The 21,815-nt window shown below is 35.6% G+C and overlaps 1 protein-coding gene across 2 annotated transcripts in view; it reads right to left on the bottom strand.

Annotated features, from left to right (window-relative positions):
- Positions 1 to 2,652: 2,652 nt before the first annotated feature.
- PPFIA1 (PTPRF interacting protein alpha 1) overlaps positions 2,653 to 21,815 on the bottom strand; it is a gene marked incomplete at both ends in the record, with an annotated part of 55,214 nt that continues 36,051 nt past the window's right edge. The window contains 14 exons of one of the 2 annotated variants that reach the window (XM_082000684.1): positions 2,653 to 2,711; positions 3,947 to 4,112; positions 6,103 to 6,171; positions 6,750 to 6,925; positions 8,736 to 8,833; positions 8,920 to 9,095; positions 10,787 to 10,813; positions 11,332 to 11,394; positions 12,208 to 12,408; positions 12,541 to 12,622; positions 18,980 to 19,073; positions 19,849 to 20,021; positions 20,802 to 20,953; positions 21,738 to 21,767. In XM_082000684.1, coding sequence (XP_081856810.1) covers positions 2,653 to 2,711; positions 3,947 to 4,112; positions 6,103 to 6,171; positions 6,750 to 6,925; positions 8,736 to 8,833; positions 8,920 to 9,095; positions 10,787 to 10,813; positions 11,332 to 11,394; positions 12,208 to 12,408; positions 12,541 to 12,622; positions 18,980 to 19,073; positions 19,849 to 20,021; positions 20,802 to 20,953; positions 21,738 to 21,767 — 1,566 coding nt within the window. The remainder of the gene's footprint in view (positions 2,712 to 3,946; positions 4,113 to 6,102; positions 6,172 to 6,749; positions 6,926 to 8,735; positions 8,834 to 8,919; positions 9,096 to 10,786; positions 10,814 to 11,331; positions 11,395 to 12,207; positions 12,409 to 12,540; positions 12,623 to 18,979; positions 19,074 to 19,848; positions 20,022 to 20,801; positions 20,954 to 21,737; positions 21,768 to 21,815) is intronic. The other variant, XM_082000685.1, reaches the window with a different exon arrangement.

The raw sequence follows: 21,815 nt of genomic DNA, 5'->3' as shown, positions 1-21,815 counted from the left end.
ATAATCTGAAAATACACAAAAGATTAATAGAAAAACGGAACAGTAACAATGCATTTCAGTTTTACAAGCAAGTTAAAAGTGGAACACAAAATAAGAAAAAAGACATGCTATATATATTGTTGCATAATAAATAATGCACCATCTGAACAGATTCTTGCTGGCTTTTTAATATGCCATTTACAAGTGTGGATACATTTTCTACTCATATAGTCCAAAATGGCTACAACCACCAAAATTAAAGTCCAGACAACTCTTTAGAACAAGTTTACAAAACACAAAAGATGACTTACATACGAAAAGTAAGGCCTTTATTAGAAGTCGCACTGCTTTAGTTTTCAGCCCATTGTACCTTCATCTTTCACTAATCGTTTGACATGAGACTGCAGTGCTTCATGATTGGTCCATTAAAACTAGTTGCACCTGCATCTTTCCACAAGTGTTTTCAATCAAAAAGGTCTAGGACAAAAACTCTCTGTGGCCTGTGGATTACGACCAGGAATTATTATGAAGTATATCTTCCTCAGTTAAGGAAAAAAAAAAACCAAACACAGTTCTTGGTTTATGGCTTGTTTTCAGTCACTGTGAAGATACGCTAGACAAATACAGCAGAGAGTGTTATGACCGAGTCAATCACTTCTACAAAAGTGTTTCATAGTGTTATAGTTCTTCCCAGCTTTTAAAACGAGTTATATTTTAAATAAAGACAAATTCTCAGTACTTGACAAATCCTCTTTGTGGAAAGGTACAGTTCTGAAAAGAAGAACAATCATGTACCATACCTTCTACAACAACATATGCTTACCTGAAAAAAAGCTGGACTTGTTTTCAGATTTAAGCTAACATTTCCAAAAGACAAAATATATACTGCTTGGTGTCATGATACTTTTACAAAGGTATTAAAATCCTTTTCACCTTCAGTTTCATTATTAAAAAACAATGATAATTACAGTAACTGCATAATTTACAAAAACCCTATATTACTTATAGGGACATATACATACAAGCATTACAGTACATTCAGTTGGAAAGACTAAAATTAGAATAAAAAAATCAGCAATGACTTGATTTGTAGACTGAATAGAAACAGAAAAAGTAAGTAACTATATAAATGAGAAGTCACATAAATATAAGAAACATTTAGATTCTAAAATATTTTCTCTATAGTACTCATGAATTTATTTGCTAATTTAAAACTCTGTAATAAAATATCTCAAAGTGTCCATTTAACAAGTATTAACAGGTTAAGGGTTCCAAATGTTCAAAATGCTGCATATCACCGGTAGAAATAGTGTGGGTAAACTGTAAAAACAGCAACAAAAACAAAAAATACCAAAAAAATTCCATTAGTTTTTAAAAAAAACATTTCATTCTCAAAAACAGCTCAGTAGTGTAGCAGTCATGCATCTAAGTATTGCCATGCCATCATGTATACAATTTTATTGCCAACAGCAATCTTCAGTTGCAAAGCAAAGTAAAGCACACGAGGTCAAATATTTCTGCTTCCTAGATTTTTATCCTAGGTCATCTGACTACAGAAAATCCTGAAACAGTGGGGAGAATTTGGGGGAGGGAAAGATTTGAAACAAGAAAAAAAAATTTAAGATAGTCCATGAGATGATAAACTGACAGATCCAGATGATCTGAGTTGCTATGTGCAAGCATTTGCCTTTTCAGCATTTCATACATAAGAACTCTTTAGAACTAAGCTTGTATATGCAAAAAGGTTCAGAAATTGAAGAAAAGGCAGCCAATACATGAGTTGGTAGGGATGTTACTGGTGAGAAGGAAAGATGCTGTAAGCACAAGAGACAGGCATTTATAGCCCATGGAAGACACCAGCTAGTGACAGAGATTCACTGGATTTTTATTTTTTTAATATCCAATATAGTAAAAAAAATTTGTTTCCAGACTTGGTTGCAAAATGAGATAAATATTGTTCCATGAGAAAATACAGCAGAGGCGGCTAAAGAAAAATCATTCCAAATTCTGGAGTAAGACAGGACTACATCTCTTTCATAAGCCAGAATACACGTATTTTGTGTTAAAACACCCTTGTGTTGTCGAACTGTCTTTTATATCAGCACTGCTCACAGCTATCCAAATTTAGGCTGAATTCAAATTTAGGTAGCTGAATTCAACCAGACAGCCTAAGCAATCACAGTGGCATGAAGTATCTAAGAATTGGAAAACTATGTAATTACCCCTGTAACAATTCAATATGGAAGTATATTGCAGTGGGATAACTTCGACCAAGCAAAGACTCTGAAAGATCAATAACCTGAATTGCAATGTCACACATTAAATTTTCTTTCCTTTATATGCCTGATTTAGTTCCCTTCCCTCCTCTCCACTTTCACTAGCTGTTTCATACAACCTTTTATTTTAACACTTTCTACACAGCTATTTAAACAGCCTCAGAAAGGACCTGTGCTAAAAAACCCTTAAAAAGAACACAGTATTTACAAAAGTAAATATTCAAACACTCATAGTCTTCATCATAGGAAATAAGCTACAGATTTCCAATCTAACAATCTACCCTGAAAACTTGAAACAGTTTTGTGTGTAAATTCACCGTATTAAAATACCTGACATTATTTCATAAATAGCTGCTCTACTATTATGCCTATCAACTTTACTCACCAGGAGAAGGCTTTAACAGGAGTAGGTCCTTACTGTAGCAGAATCCAATCTTTGTGTTCCTGATACACTGCCTATTTCAAGAACCATGGGAAGACATGCAGAACACAGCATGCATGTTAGTTTTCAAAAAAACCATCTCACAGCAATTTGATTACAGCTACTGTACTCACCCCAATCTAAGGTTACAGGTTAGAACAGCAGAATTTTACAGTTTATGTATTAATCACTTCTACTTTCAGTGGCTAACAAAGAATTCTAAAAAAGTCTGCATGCCAACTAGCACATAGAAATTGGCAAAGGTGATTTTTTAAGTAATTTAATCTCCATTTTATATACTTTATATATTCTTATTTTCTGGGGGTTTTTTAATATCATAAAAAGAAAGAGGTTTTACATGGTAAAGACTTCACTTATTTTAATTTACTGTCCATGTAATTCTGGAAAATATTTTGTGCTAGTGACAATATTTAAAAAACAGCTCACATTTTAGAGAATAAAATCAGATGCAAAGGTTGCTTCTTTGACCTTTACTCATAAATACAATTTTCAGAACCTGAGACAACTCTGAAAAATTATGTTGAAGTTCTCATCCTGTCTCTTCCAATTAAATACACTTTCCATTTATTTTTACTTATGTTCTGTAAAACAAATCCAAGTAAAACTTGTTCTCATGGTACTAAAGACACTGTTTTTAAACAGACAAGATACCTCATGTGAGAGGTGATCAGCTTCCACTTCCAGCTGGGGTTTTTTGTATTTGTTTGGGCTTTTTAAATGCATATCTGTGTGCGTGCACACACGCATCACACACATCATTAAGTATACAGCAATGAATGAAGTAGTGATTTCAAGTATGATCGATACTTAAGTGACCACTGCAGAGGGGGTAATGCAACTTTTACTCAAGTTTTAATAATGCCAAAGGAGTTTACTCGCACTGTTTTTGAATGCATTTTACTGCATTTCAGAAGTGGGACTCACATTGATCTAATTCCTGCTAATAAGCAATTATGCATCACATCATTAAAAGACTTCTACTAAAATGTGGTTTTATTTTCCTAGTTTAAAATAAATTTATTTCTAACTATAATTCTTATTTTGTTATTCCAATTAAGTAAGAAGAAATTTCACATCTCTTACAGCTTCCTGAAATTATAAAGCACCCTATGGTTAAACACAGTGTTATGTACACAACCATGCACAAGGCAGATGCTTTTATGCAGCAAAAAGGTAATTTAAACTTAATTTCCCTGTAATCTCAAGCAAAAAAAGTGCATCATGCTTAAAATAATACAAAAATCAATACCATCAATCTGCATCTTCTTTGGCTGCATAGAGGGTGAAGACATTGAGGTTGTAACTCTGAAATTTGCAGGAAGAGTCTCTGCTGATCCAGCAGCTAAACCTCTTATGTCCTTTGGTCTAAACTTCTTTCTCCATGAAGGTGCTCTCCTAAAGCTCTTATCATCATCCTGTTATATTGATAAACATCATTAGTGATTCAAAAAATGTAGGGTTGTTACTCACATTAAAAGGATTACTGACAATCTTAAGTAAATATATCCCCACCAAATGAGATAATTTTCAGAAAGGTTCAGGTGCAACAGCAGCAGAGGTCTTCACTTGCAACAATCCATGTTCATCTGCTAGACTGCAGGCTCTTCAGCTCAGTAACTATGGAAATTCATGTGCTCAGCACATTTAGGAAAACATTTTGTGCTTGGAATGTTTGTACTTCATGATTTGCAGTAATTCATTAAGTGTCACACCAGTCATTCTTAGGAGGGCAGTAAATCATAAAAGCTGCTTTGGGAACACTCACATATAAAGGCTTAATTTGAACAATTGCTTTTAACCTTCAATTCTGTCTTACGGGAATGATAAAGCTGTTGTGCTTTCTCATGCTACAAATTACAGGAAGTAGTAGTGAGGAAGAAGTAAGTGTAGTAAATACTATATTACTGTGCAGTGTTTTGCTTAAGCACTTCGGTAAACTTAACTTGTAATTACCCAGGTGCATTTTACCCCATTAATACATCTGCATCTTTGAAGTAATATTCCACTTCAGAAATACAATATTGCACTTACTAAATACAATAGTTTAAGTCCCACTTCCAAAAATGACTTTTCCAGCAAAGGTATTATGTCAATGCAAATATACCCATTGTGCATCTTAATTTTCCAACTTCACCTTTAGCAACAGTTCAATCTTTTGAATGGCATTTCACATAAAATTTATCCCCTTTTAGGAGACAAGCATCTGCATTATTTGAGATCTTCATGATCAACAAACTGCCCTGTGCCACTAGAACATCTGTTCCCTCAAAGGTCCTTCTCTTGCGTTTTGAAATCACTAAGGGAAAATACCTTAGAAAACTATCAAGTTGCTTTCTGGTGATGTTATTAAAACCTTAGCAGGGATGCATACTGAGAATAGAATCGTCAGGATGTGCCACAAAAGGGCTGCAACAAGTCCATTAGGCAAAAGATGAACACAAAACCAACAAGGAAGGAAACCTCCTTCCTTAACATATTGGTGTTTGCTTCACCTCATTGATCCAAAAGCAATTTAAGTCAGGACTTTCCTGCTTCCCCTGTCCTCTTTCTTGTACTAGCACAAATGTTTCTGATATATTGTGGACTGGTTCCCTGACCTGGTTAATCACATTAGGATCTTGCCATCTCAGTCTTAACCTTAACCACTTTCACCTACATGTGCTACCACAAACTTGCATTAGCACCAAAGAAGAGGTAGCAGGGAGTTAGGAGTCTCTTGGGGAAGTAAAATCAGCTTGAAAAAGTTCACCGAGTTACAGCATCGAGCAACTTAAAAGTTAAAGATTTAACACTCTCTTCTTTATGCTATGGGCTTACAGGGTCTACAAAAAGGTCTCACACCTAGTTTGTTAGAGTTTTATACTCACTACATTTGAATGAAGTGTGCATACTGTAAGATCACAGACTACCTGATAGAAATCACTTTGATGTGCAAACATACCTGGTGGTCACTTATACTACTATTAACAGATAGGTATCAACAACACAAGCTTTCTTGAAAAACACAAAATTATTTGAAATACTGCTTATTAGGACAAAGGTTTGAGTAGTGCTATACAGTGCTCTTCTCTATTACAGCTTGTTCATCTGCAACACTGGTCACTAATTTTCTCACATTTTAGATTGAAGATTCGGCCCAAAGTGCTGCTACAGAGATTAACTATGCAAGCTACAAAAAACAAAAAACTTGCAAATCATCTCAATACTTTCATATTCAAGGTTATCTTACCTAAATACACAAAAACCTGCCATCTTCAGAAACTCTCAAAGACAAAGAATTTCAAGTTAACATTTCTGTCACTATTCTGTTAATAGCTTAAAGAGGTTCAAGCTAAATTCTTTCACTTAACAGTTCTAATGAAGTTCCCAGGACCATAAAATGGGTCAACAGCTCAAGTAACTTACTTCATCAAGTCTTCTGTCAGTGCCCATAGCAAGAAGGTTATTAAATTCCTTCTCCAGAACAGCACGAGCCTAAAGTTTATAGTACGAAAAAAACAGGCATTAATTCCAAAAGATTAGTAAGTAGGGACCTATAGTAATTTTTAAAACTTAAAAGAACCCAAATTGTTTAATACCATCTTAGCAGATTAATAAACATAAATTGAACTTTTCAAGTACTAAGTTGTAAGCTATTCAAAATTTAAGGAAGACTTAACAGCTCCCCGTTCCCTTCACTGTGATATGAAATTTCATGATTTCTAGCTCAAACTTAATTATTTCAAAATAAAAACTGAGCGAACAACAAAAATGATGAGTTATCCAGTAATGTTGTAAAGATGAGGTATGAGGAAAATATTCAAACACTACTTTTTGTTCAAGCAAATTTATCAACCAGAATTGTTATTAGCAACTAGAAAACAGTAAGAAAAGCATAGTTCTATATTTTTCTCTTACAGGACAATGGACAACTTTTCCATTTCTAAAGTTTCTAGAGCCGGGAATAGAAAGACATGCACATACCTAAGAAAAAACACCAGTCAGTTCCAATTTTAACCTTCCTAGAGGGGAGAAAGGTCCTATTGGCCATAAAGTAACCCCTTCTTGCTTACCTGTGTGTTTTGAGTGGGTATTTGTAATAAGAGAGCTAATGCATTGTAATCAAATGATTCATCTAAGGCCACAAGTGCACCATGAACTCCGCTCTCTATAAGGTTATTCGCATATTCTTTAAGACCAATGGACACTACCCAATGCATCATTCTTTCATTGCTCCAGACAAGGACATCTACGGAGAAAAAAAAAAAGTTGCCCAATTTATACAACACAACTTTTCTGACCAAAAAAACTCACAGTCCTTTTGATGTGTATGCTGATGTCAGGATTGATTTTCACATATACACAGTTCATCATAAATTCTCTTAAGTAGCAGCCCTCGAGGAATTTTGTTATTTAACATTTAGGTTGTGATCTACTCTGCCCTTGCCTTTTTGGTATGTATGAAACACACAAATTGGCAACAAAACTTCATGCGTAGACTCCAGTGCTCGGTATCGGATCCCTTCTATACAGTAGCTTTCCTTGCACCCATAAGGAATATTCCTTGTTGGATCTCCTCTCTCTGCCTACAGCTGAGGCTACAGTCACAGTTATGAGACAAGTTCAGCTGGGCATAGCATTCATGCAGATGGAGAAGACAGATCTTCTATTTTACACAGCCATTTACAGGCTTGTACCTCACCCAAAACAGATTAAGTATTTTGGAAAAAAAATGTTACTACTCCAAAGAAAAATCTTATAGCAGTTTCTCATACACTTCCTACTGAATTTGAACAGAAAGCTTTATTTATTATTGTTTAAAGCTCTATTACTTAGTAGTTTTATAATCTACCCTTTAAATTCTGAAGGTGTTCAATTTAGTAACACAAACTTACCTTGAGCTTGTGTATGCATACTACTACTCTTTTCCACAATCATAAATTTAAAGTGGAAAGTAAACATATTTGAAGTTTGCTGGAAGGCATTTCATACTGTAACAGTTCAACGATCAATATACTCTCATCTTAGAACTTTTTCAAAGAAAAACATTATAAAGCAGAATTTGTATGTTCAGCATAACTGTCAAAACAAAAACTATGTTCTTACAAGTACATTTTTTTACACTACTCAGGAATGTCTATACCAATTGAACCATTATAATGATCCATAGCACATTTCTGGCCTGTGACAACTAGTATTCTTCCCAAACAATTCCCAGGAGGGATTCAAGAGCTACATGTGTCAAGGAACAATCCCTTATAGGCAATAGATGCAGCAATACCATTTAGGAGGCTAAAAAAGGTTTACCAGCCACAACATAGGCTTGTTTCATGCCAGTTAGTTGCAACTCCTGGGAATGTTCTCAGGCACAACTAGTAGAATAACCACCAAAAGGTATCACCACTTAAAGGAAAGGGGAGGAGCAGGCACAGAGCCTTCTAAGCAAATTATGTACAAGGTAACCCTAAAATTTTAGTCTAAGATGTCAGAAAAGACATCCGATATTAGGCAGGGGACAAAATTTCTACGGGAAGTCTTGGAAAATACTGTGAATTCCCAACCCTGCTTTTTCTTCTTTTTCTCCTCTCTTGTTCCAATAATCACCATGAATCTGTAAGATAGAAACACCTAAGTCACATGGGTATGTTTTCATAAACTGCTGGGTAATAAAAATTACCAGCCACAAGCAACAACAAAATCACAGAAATGCAAAGTTACTATGTCAGAACAGAGCTGGGGGGGGGGGGTGGAGCGGCAGCGGGTAACATGACCAAAACACCCAAAACTTTTTCAAAACCCTCATCTTCCTAAAAACATTTAGTTTTGTTTCGAACTTCAGAGCCATACGAGTTTCAAAAATGCCTGCATTTGGAGCACCTCTCTGCATGAATGAATGATTTAATGATTTGTTTCATGATTCACTGTTTGGGGTCTTCATCCAGACACATCTGTATTTAAGACTTGATATTTTATAAATAATTCCTCCCCCTAATGCCATTTTGGTTTTTAAAACAAATTTTTGAGGCAGATAGTGACTGAGGTAAAGACAATGCACTAACCCTTAATTTCATTCTGGCTTTCTTCTCTTTTTCTTTCAAGTTCTTTTCGATCATAATTCAGTCTTCGTAGGCACATAATTCCACACTGAAAACTATTTCTGTTTAGAAGAGAAAAAAAAAATTAGAGAAAAAAAACATTTAGAGATAAGGGAAACATTTACATCTCCAACCTAAATCTATTTACCTGTGAAAGCTGTCCACCATTTTAAGTTGTCCACGCAGATCTTTTTTAGTTAAATGATCCAGCATTCGAGCATCAACAAGACATTCCATGAAATAGCTGCGATACTGAGGGAGCCCCAGACTAGGGAGCCATTCATTGCCAATCCACTCATGGTTCATATCACCATACGCTAACGTCTGTTTTTAAAAGATTAAGGAGTAAGCTTAGTAAAACAAGAAATAAAAGAGAAAAGCTTTTATAGACAACACATTTTAAAAGAAAAAAAGTAAAACAATGCTTACTGAATTCTCAGCCTATAAAGACAAGAAAATAAAAATATTGACTGCTACATGTATGTTTTCTGAAGAAGTCAGCCTCATGAAGAAAAGAAAGTTTAAATACTCAGATCAGCAAGTAAAACTGCCTTTATTTCATGTTGAAGAGTATTTTTAAAAGCCCACAAAAACTAATAAAAATAAAAAAACCCTAATCTACAGGGTTTCAATAGCAAGAGTCATAGAATTTAGTTTTGTTAAGATGCTGAAGATACTGTATCTCTTGAACATTGGGGTGGGAGAAACTTATTTTTCACATGACCATATAAATACAAGGTATCAAAAAAATAACTGCAGGGTTTTTTTAATACTCTTAGCTGTTTTCAGAAACAGATCCCAATCAAGTAGCAAAAAAAATGTTTAAAACCCACTACTGAAGAACAAGCAAGTCTAACAGCTAGTCCTTACCCTAAAAAAAAAAAAAAGGCACTAGGCTTTGGGGGTGGGGGGGGTGGGAAGTATTTCTAACATATCTAATTACTCCTTGAGCAACACAAACCAGCTGCTCCTTTTTCCAAAAGTCAAAGGTAATAATTCATTTTTACTGTGCAATTAAAAGTCAAAAGCTTTATTCCTCCTCTAGAGGAAGCATCTTCTAGAAAGGAGCAAGGCCACACAGAAATGCATTTCTTCAAGCCATCGCTAGGTAGCAGCCTGAAAGAGCATGTTACTCTTGTAAGAGGGAGGCAAGCTATGACAATCTGCAAATCAGTATCTGAGACATAGTTAATGGGACTTAAACAGGTTTAAGCTGGAGGGCAGCCAAGCAAGAAGAGACTATACTGTCCAAAGATACAGGTCATGTGCAAATCCTGAGTTTTGTTTATATCCCTGTCTAAAAAACTCAACTATCTTAATGCCCGAAAATACAATTAGGATTTGTCACCACTTTCAGGGAAAACAATTACGGAAGATTACACAATTAGTGCACAGAAATCTACTTAACTACCTAGGCTCATTATGTCTTGTAGCACACCTGTGATGGTGGCCAGGTTGAACAGGGACTTTCTGCACACAGCAGATATTCTTGTTGGACTTCCGGTCTTCCAGAGAGCTACCCCCCACCAAAACACACCATATTTTACATCATGAAATTATTTTAAAATTTGATCTAGTATGTTCAATGCATAGAATACAACAATACAAAGAAAGAGTAACTACATTTTGGTGATTCAAAAGCTAGAGGATAAATATTTCAGAGAGGTAATGACAACAAAGACTTCTGAATATTCTTCCCACTAACAGCCCTATTATTAAAAATCCATGGGCATAGCTTGTTTTGTGATGACTATGCAACAAAGTATTTTACATATCTTCCATGATGAACCACCAAATACTGAAAGTTTTAGAAAACATTAAAATTTTTAAATCACCTAACTATAAAAGTGTATTTCTAAGTATGTATTATACAGAGATAAGCCTGCTGTTTCCCCCCCCCCCAATCCACACCAAGAGTCACTAAAAGAAACTGCTATAAAGGAAAAACATTCTCTCATGCTCTAATTATTTTGACAGTTTACATATAGTCTATAATATTACATAAAGTTTCCAACCTGAGCCCAGCTTCCCTCCTCATCTTCCTGTTACGTGGTTAGAAAAGCAAAAGAACACATACGTATTAGTATTTAAGTTTAGTAAGAAGATCAAAGTTAAAGATGCACTGCAAGACTAAGTCTACTGCACACCAAAAAAATCTAGATAAAGCAAGCATCATGCATTGTAAAAAATATACAAGGCACTCATTTTCATATGAGAGGTTGCAAAACCCATCTACTGATTAAGTTTTCTGGAGAAAAGAAGTTTCTGCACAAATAATTCAATTTGTCTATTGGCTAATCAAATCAGAGCTTCGTCATACAGATTAGGAAGAGTTTTGTTTACAATCTTATCAGTGTTGATTTCTTCCCCTCCCTTCTGGAAAAAAGCTATCAAGATGCAGGTTACAAAGTTAATAATTAGAAGAAGCAATGATCCAGAATTTTAATGCGTTAATTTAAAAAAAAAAAAAGGGAAGAGAGACAAAAAGGCACTTGATTCAAATGTTCAAAAAGTGGGAAAAGCACTCTAAGGAACAGAAGTGGCAACACTATAAACTAACCGTTTGTTGTGTGGCTGTAAGATTTTCCATTTCTTCATGTGTTACCCAGACATTTCCCGTGGTCTAATATGACCCCACAGGGAAGCAATCCCATCCAGTGAAAGGAAAGCAGTAACAAAGAGGAGAGGTTGCAGAACATGTAAGCAATTGGTACATGTAAGGAGCAGGCATGGGCAAAAGCAATGGTTTCTGAAGTCTTAAGTATAGGCATAACGATTGAAAATAACGGCACGGAATAAAAGCCTATTAACATGGATCACTTCAAAGATATTAACAAAACTGAATGTGATAAATAGCTTACACAGATGTAATTAACGGGCAAACACTTGGCTCTGCTCTAATCAAAAAATACATTTGTAGTCTAGTACGTAATCCGAGGAATCTCAGAAATAACTTTAGATTGCAGGGCAGACTCATGAGAGGGAATTCACACTAACTTTAAGTGTCTAAATTCACTATAACAGAGACAGGTGGACTCCTAGTTTATGTAGGCTGAATCATTATTTGGAGTTAGTGGCCTTACAAATGGATTAAAAGGGCCTCCAACTATTTTACAAATTTCTGTATGCACATGTACACTCCATCTGTATTATAAATTCTTCTGAGGCCAAAAGATGTACTCTAAATACTCTGGATTATATACTTACAGTGATATAAACTTCTCTTTCCCTTAAGATAGAAAATGTAGTTATTCCTTCATTTAATTTCCATGAAAGGAAGAAACATCCTATATTTAAATAAAGTGTTCCTCTAGAATTTAATGTTTCCAGAAATTCTTACTTGAAGCTCGAATTGTTTCAGTTACATGTTTATAGTAGAATTTTTTGAAATTTCAATGGTTCTAAAAGATGTTCAATGCTGGATCACTTTCCTTACCGTCCTTGAGGTGGGAGGCGCAGATGGACTTGTTAGTGACATGATTTCTTGAATAGCCAGCCTCAACTTCAGTCTGTGCAGAGGATTACTAATTCCAATTTCACGCTGTATTTCTGTATCAGACAAGGCTGACATGATAGCACCGCTTTTCACATTTGCTCGGCAAGCAGCCACGTACCAGGCTGGCATCCCAACCCACAGCTGAAACACAAAAAAGGAAGCAGGATTTGGAAAACATTCCTGGCTCCAAAACCTTAAATTCTTTAGAAGTCTGTACACTAAGGGGGCAGGGGGGTCTGTGTTTAAATTACTTATTTTGGAGGGACTACTTACCTCCAACCACACAACCACAGTAGGCCCATCCCACTGTGCAAAAGGCAAACCTTGTCTTCTGGCTTCCTCTAGCAACTCATGCCTACAATTACAGAAGCAGTTATCAGTAACAAAGAGAAACTGGCTATAACTAGATGTTACAATTTAGACACTGCATTCAATTTGCTATCTTCTTTCCAGTAGTTCTCTTTCTTCCTTTCTCAGCCTTATATGATATACCCACTAAGGCAGCCACAGCACACATACAAGGACTACAGTGACACAAGCTGAACTGGGTAGGAAATTTCAGAGTGGCAGAGATGCTGGATCTTGCCTTTCAGAAATTTATGCCTGAAACTGCTACTGATGCTCTAACCAATACTGCCAACACGAAGTAGAGGTGTCAGACTTATGTGTCAGTAGGATTCTCAATTGCTGCAATTTTCTGTTCAGCGAATTAGACTGAACCAAAGTAGTCATTTTTCCTCAACATGCAGATTTGAAACCTGTGGAAATGTATGAGTACATCAGATAGCCATCAAAACGGTACTGTCCTTCAGGCTGTCAAGGCTGGAAACTGGGATAGTAATCATTTAATTGGCAAATTTCAGTCTATAAGAGCAAGCCTGTTAGAACTGCAGGCACAGCTTCAGACAGCCATTATGTTCAGAGCACCACGCTTTGGCAATTTTATTTTGAAAGGCTGTGTACTAAAACTCAGCTTTCATCTCCTGTGATGACACCATTTCCTTTGTTATTCTGAAATAGAAGAGACTGAAGTTTAATATTGACAATTCAGCTTGCAGAAACAATGGAAGCTCACAAGATCCCTATAATAGCTGCCAAAAACATTTGATAAACCAAAGAGACAAAAACTAGTGTTGCGCGTGTAAGCATGCAATGTTGCTTGGTTACTTTTGTCTGAGAAAACAGATAATGTCTGAAAAAAAAGCATACTTAAGCTGCCTTTGAAAGCTAGTTTTATACGGTTAAGTCTCCACTCGCTCTCCTCTGAAATTTAGAAAAAACAATTTAACCCAATTGGACAGTTTTTATTGTTTTATGCTTTTTATTCCTGTCTGCAAGCGTAGAATTAAGATAAACAGCAATACTACAGATTCATCATCCTACATTATATGTTTATGCTCTTCTCACAATTTAAAACAAACAAAATCTCCTCACCTTCAGAACTGTATCACTGAATACACTGAAGATAAAATATTTAAAAGCTACAGATATTAAAAAACTACCACACAAGACATCTTGAAAAGGGGTTACTGACAGACTAGTAGCTTTTTTTGCTACTAATGTAAAACAGATAGGCAGTATTCAGCTCTTTTAGACATGGCAGCACACCTAGAAGCCTCATATTATATTGGTAGGTAACTAAATACAAAAAATAATCAATGAAGCAATAAATATACTAGCAACTGTTTTATCAATAGATGCTACTTCTCCACCTGCATGTCAATAAATTCCTATTACTCTAGAAGAACCTCCCAACACTTTATCCTAACTAAAAGTACTGTCTAGGAATGAAAAAAAAGGGGACCAAGGAAGGATCTGCCAGATAACTGGTTAAGAAGAACCATTCTAATGTACCCATTTTAAGACCCAACAATTAAGGTGGAAACAGAGTTCAGCAGTTAGCACCAGAATAGCTAGGTTTCACTAACAAAGACAAGATCACGAAAGTTAATACATATTGGTACCCTTTAAAAAGATGCATATATTTCTGAATCAGGAATAAAGGATCAGCTGTTCTCCTGCTACCATAGAACAAATTACATTCATCCCACAAATCAGTAGCCCTGTACACATTCAGTTTTGCTTCACTTTGGTGTTTAATGATTAAAAAATGAGAAAAATAAGTTAGTAAGATATTATAAAATACTGTTTGGTAAGAACAGAATAAAATGCTTAATACTGTATTTGCCAGAAAGGAATACAATTTTTCCACTTCAAAACTGGTGTCTACATTTTCAGTGGTTGTGAGAACATGACTGTGCAGTGAGGGAAGCCAACTAGTGATGAAAGAACAGAGACATGCCCAAAGCAGCCTCCAGTTTGACTAGGGTGACCCACGAGAGCATGTGATCACTGCCTCCCCCCAACTTACAAAGCTGCTTGGGGTATTTATATGCAATTCAGAGAACTGTAGTGTAATTTCAGCTAGTTTTGTAAGTCTCTGCATACTTCAAGTTAACCATGAAACAGAAAATAATTTGCAGATGAGCAGTACAGGGAATGTATCAGAAGCGTAAGGAGAGGTTATGATGCAAACTTTAAACTCATGGTGGTATGGTATGCAGAAAACAATTGTGTGGCTGGAAGGAAGTGTTACATGATGGAGGAAAACATGTAGAAATGGAAACAAACAAAAATTTTATGAGATAACTTTATGCAGAGGTTTTTCAATGGATCCGAAGAGGAATGCATCCACGAAGTAGAAAAATAATTGTGAAATTTGTTCACATGCAGGAAGAGATAGAAATTTGCTTGCATGGGAAATCGTTAAACTGAAAGCTCAAGACGTAGCACAAGCACAAAACATCTCATGGGAAGAGTTCAAAGGCAACTGCTGTTTTATCTCCAAGTGATGCATCGACAGTTTTTCTCCTATAGCAGGGAACTTCACTTTTCCAACAATTCCCTTCCAACTTCACCAAGAAACTCACTGTATTCCAGCAATACGCAATCAGATTACGTAAAGATCACAACCGACACACCAGTTTAGTTTCACAGGCCATGCAATTATACCATTTAAGAAGTGGGTGCAAAATCCAGCCTCATATCTTTGTGAGGAAAAAAAAATATTGCAGTAGTGTTGGCAGTGTTAACAGATGGTACAAAGCTGGCACTGCAAAGGACAAAAGAATGTCAGAGGAGTAGCTGGCTACTGGAATAATTCTTAGGTGACAAAACCAAGGGATAGATATCTACAGACTTTAATAAAAAGAGTTGGCTGAACACAACTAGGAGCAGGAGACCAAATGTGCTGCTGCAAGAGGGGAACACTTGTTAGACAAATCCAAAAGGCATCTAACACCAGATGTTGAGAACAAAGAAATTGTGGTCATATGGGATGAGAAATGACGTCAAAACTGCAGGTGCTTGATGTAGTAGTGAACACACAAGGCCCTTTAAAGACCATTTGAAGTATTTGTATTTAGAACAGCTCTTGGCAGACAAGCATACACTAACCCCTCCAGGAAAATAAAGCAGCCCAGAGCAACATCACTTTGTCACTGGATTAAGACAGCACGGGAATGGGCAAATCCAGAACTTGTAGCCGAACGAGATTGCTGGATTCCAGATTTCTTGGATGGAATTGAAGATAACCAATTTGGAAGAAGTTGAGAGTAGAGAAAACACTGTAGGGAAGGTGGTGAAGAGCGTGATACTGATGGAAAAGACAGAGCTGCAAGGTGTAAAAACCGAAAGGCAACAGCAGTAAAACATGAGATGAAAATAGACTAATTTTGGGCAGAGGATCACTGGAAAATTAATATCCTTATTATATATTGATTTTAGGTATGTAATAAACTGTCCTTAAAGAAAGTTATATGCAAAAAGTTATCTCAAATTTAGGGTTGCCTTCCTTTTTAATTAATACAGTATTAAGTTTGTCACATCGTACACAGAAAAGCACGAATAACAGTTGGGTCAAACACTGTCAATAGCAGAGCTCACAGAGAAAGTGAACATCATGAACAAAACACTAAAACCAACTTAATTTAGTAAACAAAGAGTGACAGTTTTACAGGAATACATCTACCTTGGAAATGAATTGCCACAAATACCTACTATTGCTAAGCAACTTCCAAAACCCAAATTACAAAACTAATTTCAACTAAGTAGGGTTTAATATTTCTATTATAAAAATTCACACCATGCACTTAAGACAACACTTTGAACTAAACAACACTGAATTTATTTCAGCAACACAATTATTTCCACAATAAATTTTTCTGAATCTAGTATCTTCTCTCATAATTAGACTTCTTTCAAAAAAGTTGGAGCTTTTAATATATTTCTAAAAAATCCAAATGAGATTTATCGTAATTTCACAACAATCCTAATAAAATAAATATAAACTTACCCTGATTTTGCACTACCACATCAAATGGTAAACAAAAGGAAAATAAAACAATGAAGGAAAAATATAAAACTAGGATTAAACTGAACTCAAAGGCATAAAAAAACAGACAAATAACATATACTGTAATTTAATTCTGTAACTTTAAATAGGTTTTTGTTAGTAAAGACATTGAATACTGCCCTCAGCCTGTTTGTGTGCATGCATGCAGAAATCTGAAAGATAAGCAAGCAAATAGGGATTAGAGACAACTATAAATAGACATAGCTGTCATTGTTCCAAGCATTCAGGTAACTGGAATTCTTTTCACTGAATACAGGATTTTATAAGTGAACAGTCAGCCTCGAGAATGTTTTAACCCCACCCTCCTCCAATATCAAAGTGAAAAGCAATTCAGAGCAGCTTTACCACTTTTTCTTTTTGAAAACGAGCACCTCAAGAAGGCAGCAAGAGATTTCTAACACTTTGTGATAATATTGCGTCCTATGTTAAGAATACCTGCCAGGATTCTGAAACAGCTGGATTAAAGTATCTTGCTGAGATTTTTTAAATGGTAAGATTTGCTTCTCATGGAAGTTCCAAGGGCCCTGCTGCTGCTCTCAGCAGTAAGAGTAGTAATAAATCTAAACATTATGCTACATATCTTCATCAACACAGTCTTGTTTCATACCCGCTTTCACTGAAATATCTGAATCATAGATAAATACGTGCTTACTCATGGTAAGCTAATAGCTAGGCAAGGCAATTTCAAGCTAAAAGTTTTAATTTGTCTAACAGACACTCACATTGCACCAACAACATGCAACCACAAGGTATATTTTAAGTATGACCAGTGAATTTTTGAAAGGCAGAATGTTTACAAAGAAAAGTCATGATTTATCTGCAGCTGCATTTTTTGCATTTATTGAAGCAAGACAGTATAGATTGTTTTACTCCAGAATGAAATTTGTTGCTGGTATTTGAAATGATCTATATTGTTCAAAGAACAGACCTACCACTATTTAGATATGACCAGACTATAACTATTTATACAACCAAGATGTGGTATGACTTTAAAGCTCTGTAGAAGAGGGAAAATACCAGATCATAATAATGTACGATAGCCTTCAGTGTAACAGTCTGAAGAAAAACAGCTGAGCATTCTGTTATACAAACAAAGCCACATTCCATTCTGACTTTTCAAACCAACACACTGCTGGTTTTCATTAGCAGTCACCAGGCATTATACTTACTTCTTAATAGAACTTAGGTACTGCAAGGAATCTCTCTTGCAAAGAGAAAATTAGCACACTTTGTTTCCAACATTAATTATTCTGTCTTCAGAAGGCAAGTAAAAAAAGGCAAGACATGTCTGATCTTGGTCAACTTTTTTGACACAGAATAAAAAACAGCTGAACAGAACAGAAGCAACAGAAGTGTGAGGTATATGGCTCAGCTTTGGGTGGAAAAATGCAAAGAATGCCTGATCCTACTTGCATATATTTGAGTGTTTCCCGTATTACCATCTAAGCATCAAGTCAAGATTTCAACTAAGAGCAATACCTATTTTTCACCTATGATTATAGTCTTGCTTCATCTCAGAATTCTAAGTCTGGGAACAACAAAGCATGCTAATAGATACTCAAAAGGTGAACATTAAACTAAAGATTTTCTTGGATACACACCAAAAAATTTCTCATAACTAGGAAAAGGTACTTGTCTATCTAGAAGGAGCCATAAAAAAGGAAATAGTCACAATTTATAAAAAAAAAACCAGGAAATCAGGGGTATATGGCGTAAGGAAAAAAATGTCAGATGTTGAAATATAAGAGAAAATGTCAAGACAAGCTTAAACAGAAGTAAAAAAAAAATCGTGAACACAGCAGCAGTTAGCAACTGCAACACAAAAGAAAAGACTTTGAGTCACCTGCTAGAAAGGAACCAGCAAATGCATACAGAATTATGTCTGTAGAGAACATCTCATGCTTTCACTCTGTCAACTCTTTTACACTTGGAGCAAGTAAAAGCCAAAGACAACTTTGGGAAATCTTCCAAATGAATTAAACACAATGCAGGTATTAAATATAACAAATTTGGGGGGAAGGTTTGAGAACAGTCCACTTTTATGTCCAAGTTTGTGTATTGTAACACTCCAACAATAAGCTTTCTGCACTGAAATTTGTTTCAAAGTACCATGACCTACGCTACTATTAATGTTCTGGGAAAAAAAATAAAGTAAAAAAATTCTACAGAGGCTTATTAGCCACAGCACTATAGTAGGCAAAAATACCTGAAAACAAAACAAACAAAAAAAGAAAACAAAACATTTTTAAACAAAGGAATACATTAACAACAGAAGATTAAAAATATTCAGTAACTTACTTTTTCTGCATTTTCCGGTTTTTTTCCGCCTGACCTCCAAGCTTGCTGAGACCTAATGCATCCTGAGAGGAACTATCTGCTTCTCCCATGCCACCTACAAAAAAAACCAAAACCCAGTCTTGTTATCTTCTCAATTTTGTCCAGTTATCACTAAAAATCACTACTGCTTTCCTGAACAAAAGTATTTAATCCTTTGTAATATTACTGATCAGAAATGTACAAAGCCAAACCTTCAAGCCCATCTGTCACTCCATTTTCTACTTGAATACATACCCATCAAAATAGTGTATAAAAATAGGAAAACTAGCTTGGCATGGACTCAAATAGGTGTGGTCTAAAACCATCTGGAGTCACCCAGAGAACCTCACGATTCAACCACCTGTAAGATGGATTTGCAGTGTTCCCATATCACTTATGGTTAGTGTCAACATCAAGGGTAATGCTTTATGCAAAGAATTACGCAAGAGAGAAAGGTTAACTGTAGCAGTTACTAAGCCAGCTGGCTTCTTTTCAAGGGAGTTCCTTTGAGTCCGAAGTGAAGACTGACTGTTGGTGTCAATACTAACAAAAGCCTCTTTCACTTCCAAGATACAGTTGAAAATTTTGCTTCACAAAACAAGCCATAACAGTTCAATAAGGTTCAATAACATGGGCACATGAGACTAAAAGACAGCAATACCTGACTATCTGAACTCGAATCCAACACTCATAAAAGGACCTACCAGAAGATTCAGTATCACTAGTTCCAAAAATGCTGTATATGAGCATCAAAATAATCAGTCATAAATATGCACATACTGATACATACATCATAAAATTCAGTCTTTCACACTCTCTCTTACTGTGCAAAAAAAAAAAAGCAAACCAACCTTGTCCTAATGTTTCCTTGCCTGTTTGTCCAGGTCGTCCCTTTTCTTTCTTGCCAAACAAGCGGCCAATAGAGGATTTGATCCCCTTCTTTTTGGGGGCTTTATGAAGCGAATCTTGGCTACTATTGCTGCTACTAGGATTACTTGTTTGCCCATCTTGCGAGCCTGTTGAACTTTACAAAAAAAAAGAAAAATAGTCAAAGGAGCACAGATATAACGAATTTACTAGCATAAGTGAGACACAAGTTCATGTTTCTATGCAAGTTAACAAAAGCTCAGTAACTCACTAATAACATCTAATTACAGCTTTTAATGAATCATGACAACATATTTATAAAAATACATGTCATTAAATGGAAAAACCAGTGCAAACCACTAAATCATGCAAGAAAGGAAGGACTACAGTATTTATACACTATAGCATGGAATTACAAGTCAATTCTTACTCTAAGAAATAAAAGTGTTTAAAGTGCAATACAGAGAGGTCAAAGTTGACAACACAAGTTCCTGACAAATTGAGGCAGACAACAGAAGTTTGAAATACTTGAGTGGAATCCATCCCAGATACTTAGGCACTTTGAAAAGAACATCTGTCAATCAACATGATGGTAATGTTGCAACATATTTCTAAATTTATATCCAAACTCCAACCTTGAAGGACTGGAATAGTACATCTTTTATTTCCTAAACATGAAGAGCAAACTTAATGCAGACCTTGCGTACCAAAAGAATTCTTCACATGAAGCCATTTCTGATCATTAACAAAATCTGTATTCCTATTGTTTAGGTAACATAGTCACCCATTTAGGTGTTCATACTCTGTACTTTTGAGAAACACTTCAATATCTAGACTAAAATCCTATAAGCTGAACAGCTTTGCACTTTTAGTATTTTATTCTGATGATCCAAAATACTAAGTTACTGGCAGGTCTGACTTATTCACAGCTACTTACTTTCTAATGTCCCTGATATCTTCATGGCTCACTGTATGCAAAGCTCCTTTTTGGACTCTGTCCAAACGCAAAGATCGAGGTGAAGAAGGTGGTGATGTCTCACATTTTATTGTGGTTTTATCATCTCGTACCTCTTCTCTAGAAGCTGGAGACTAATGGAAAATGAATGAAAACTTGAGGGGTTAGTTGGAAATGCCAAAACATGAATGCAATATCAACGCTACACAAAATACTGAAAGGAAAAAATTGGTTATTTCAGTGATAATGGATTACTCTTGCCCTTACCCTTCTGCAGTTGCCTATTTTTTGTGTGACTTCTTTCTGGACTTCCTGTTACCTTTAGTGACAAACTACTAAAATTCAGTCTTAGCTGGTGAAATGAGCAAGTAGCACTCATCTTTTATTTATACATACAGCTAAGAACTAAAATAATGTCTTCAGCACCATAAAACTAAATAGACCTGACTTCAGTTTAAGCAAGTCCAAAGACAGCAAAGAGTCCTGTGAAACAAAGGCATCTCAATTCTCACTGTTATGTGTTTAGACAATCATTAGCAAGATTACCAATTCTATGAAGTCAGTAATAAGTCAGAAATTAAGACTTATTTGTGTGTGCACTAACAGGTCTTTAAAATTAAATATTGTTTCATGAAGGCTGCAGAATAGTGGTTACAAACAGAAAGCAATACAACAGTCCCCCACACCAGCAAAAAAAAAAAAAAAGGCAAACAAACAAAAAAACCCCCATAAAACAAACCCACACTTATGTTAAGGTGATAAAACATTTTACATTTAATATCAAAAAGCATATAATCTTGCTTTATTATAGGGTTATCCTGCAAATACTTTCTTTTATGTTCCTGTTATCCATTCATGAGTTTGGGGACAGGGAAGGAAATGAAGGGGCACACCAGTAAATAAACTAAAGATCTTTACCTTTCTACGGTGTTTCCTTAAATCACTAGGCTGATAGATGCATGCAAAGAAAAGAAATTTGGAGAAGCCATATTTATT

The sequence above is a fragment of the Phaethon aethereus genome (genome assembly GCF_964289735.1).
Source record: "Phaethon aethereus genome assembly, chromosome: 5".
Taxonomy (NCBI): domain Eukaryota; kingdom Metazoa; phylum Chordata; class Aves; order Phaethontiformes; family Phaethontidae; genus Phaethon; species Phaethon aethereus.
Note: the sequence above shows the minus strand (reverse complement) of the source record. Positions and strands in the feature narration are given on the sequence as shown.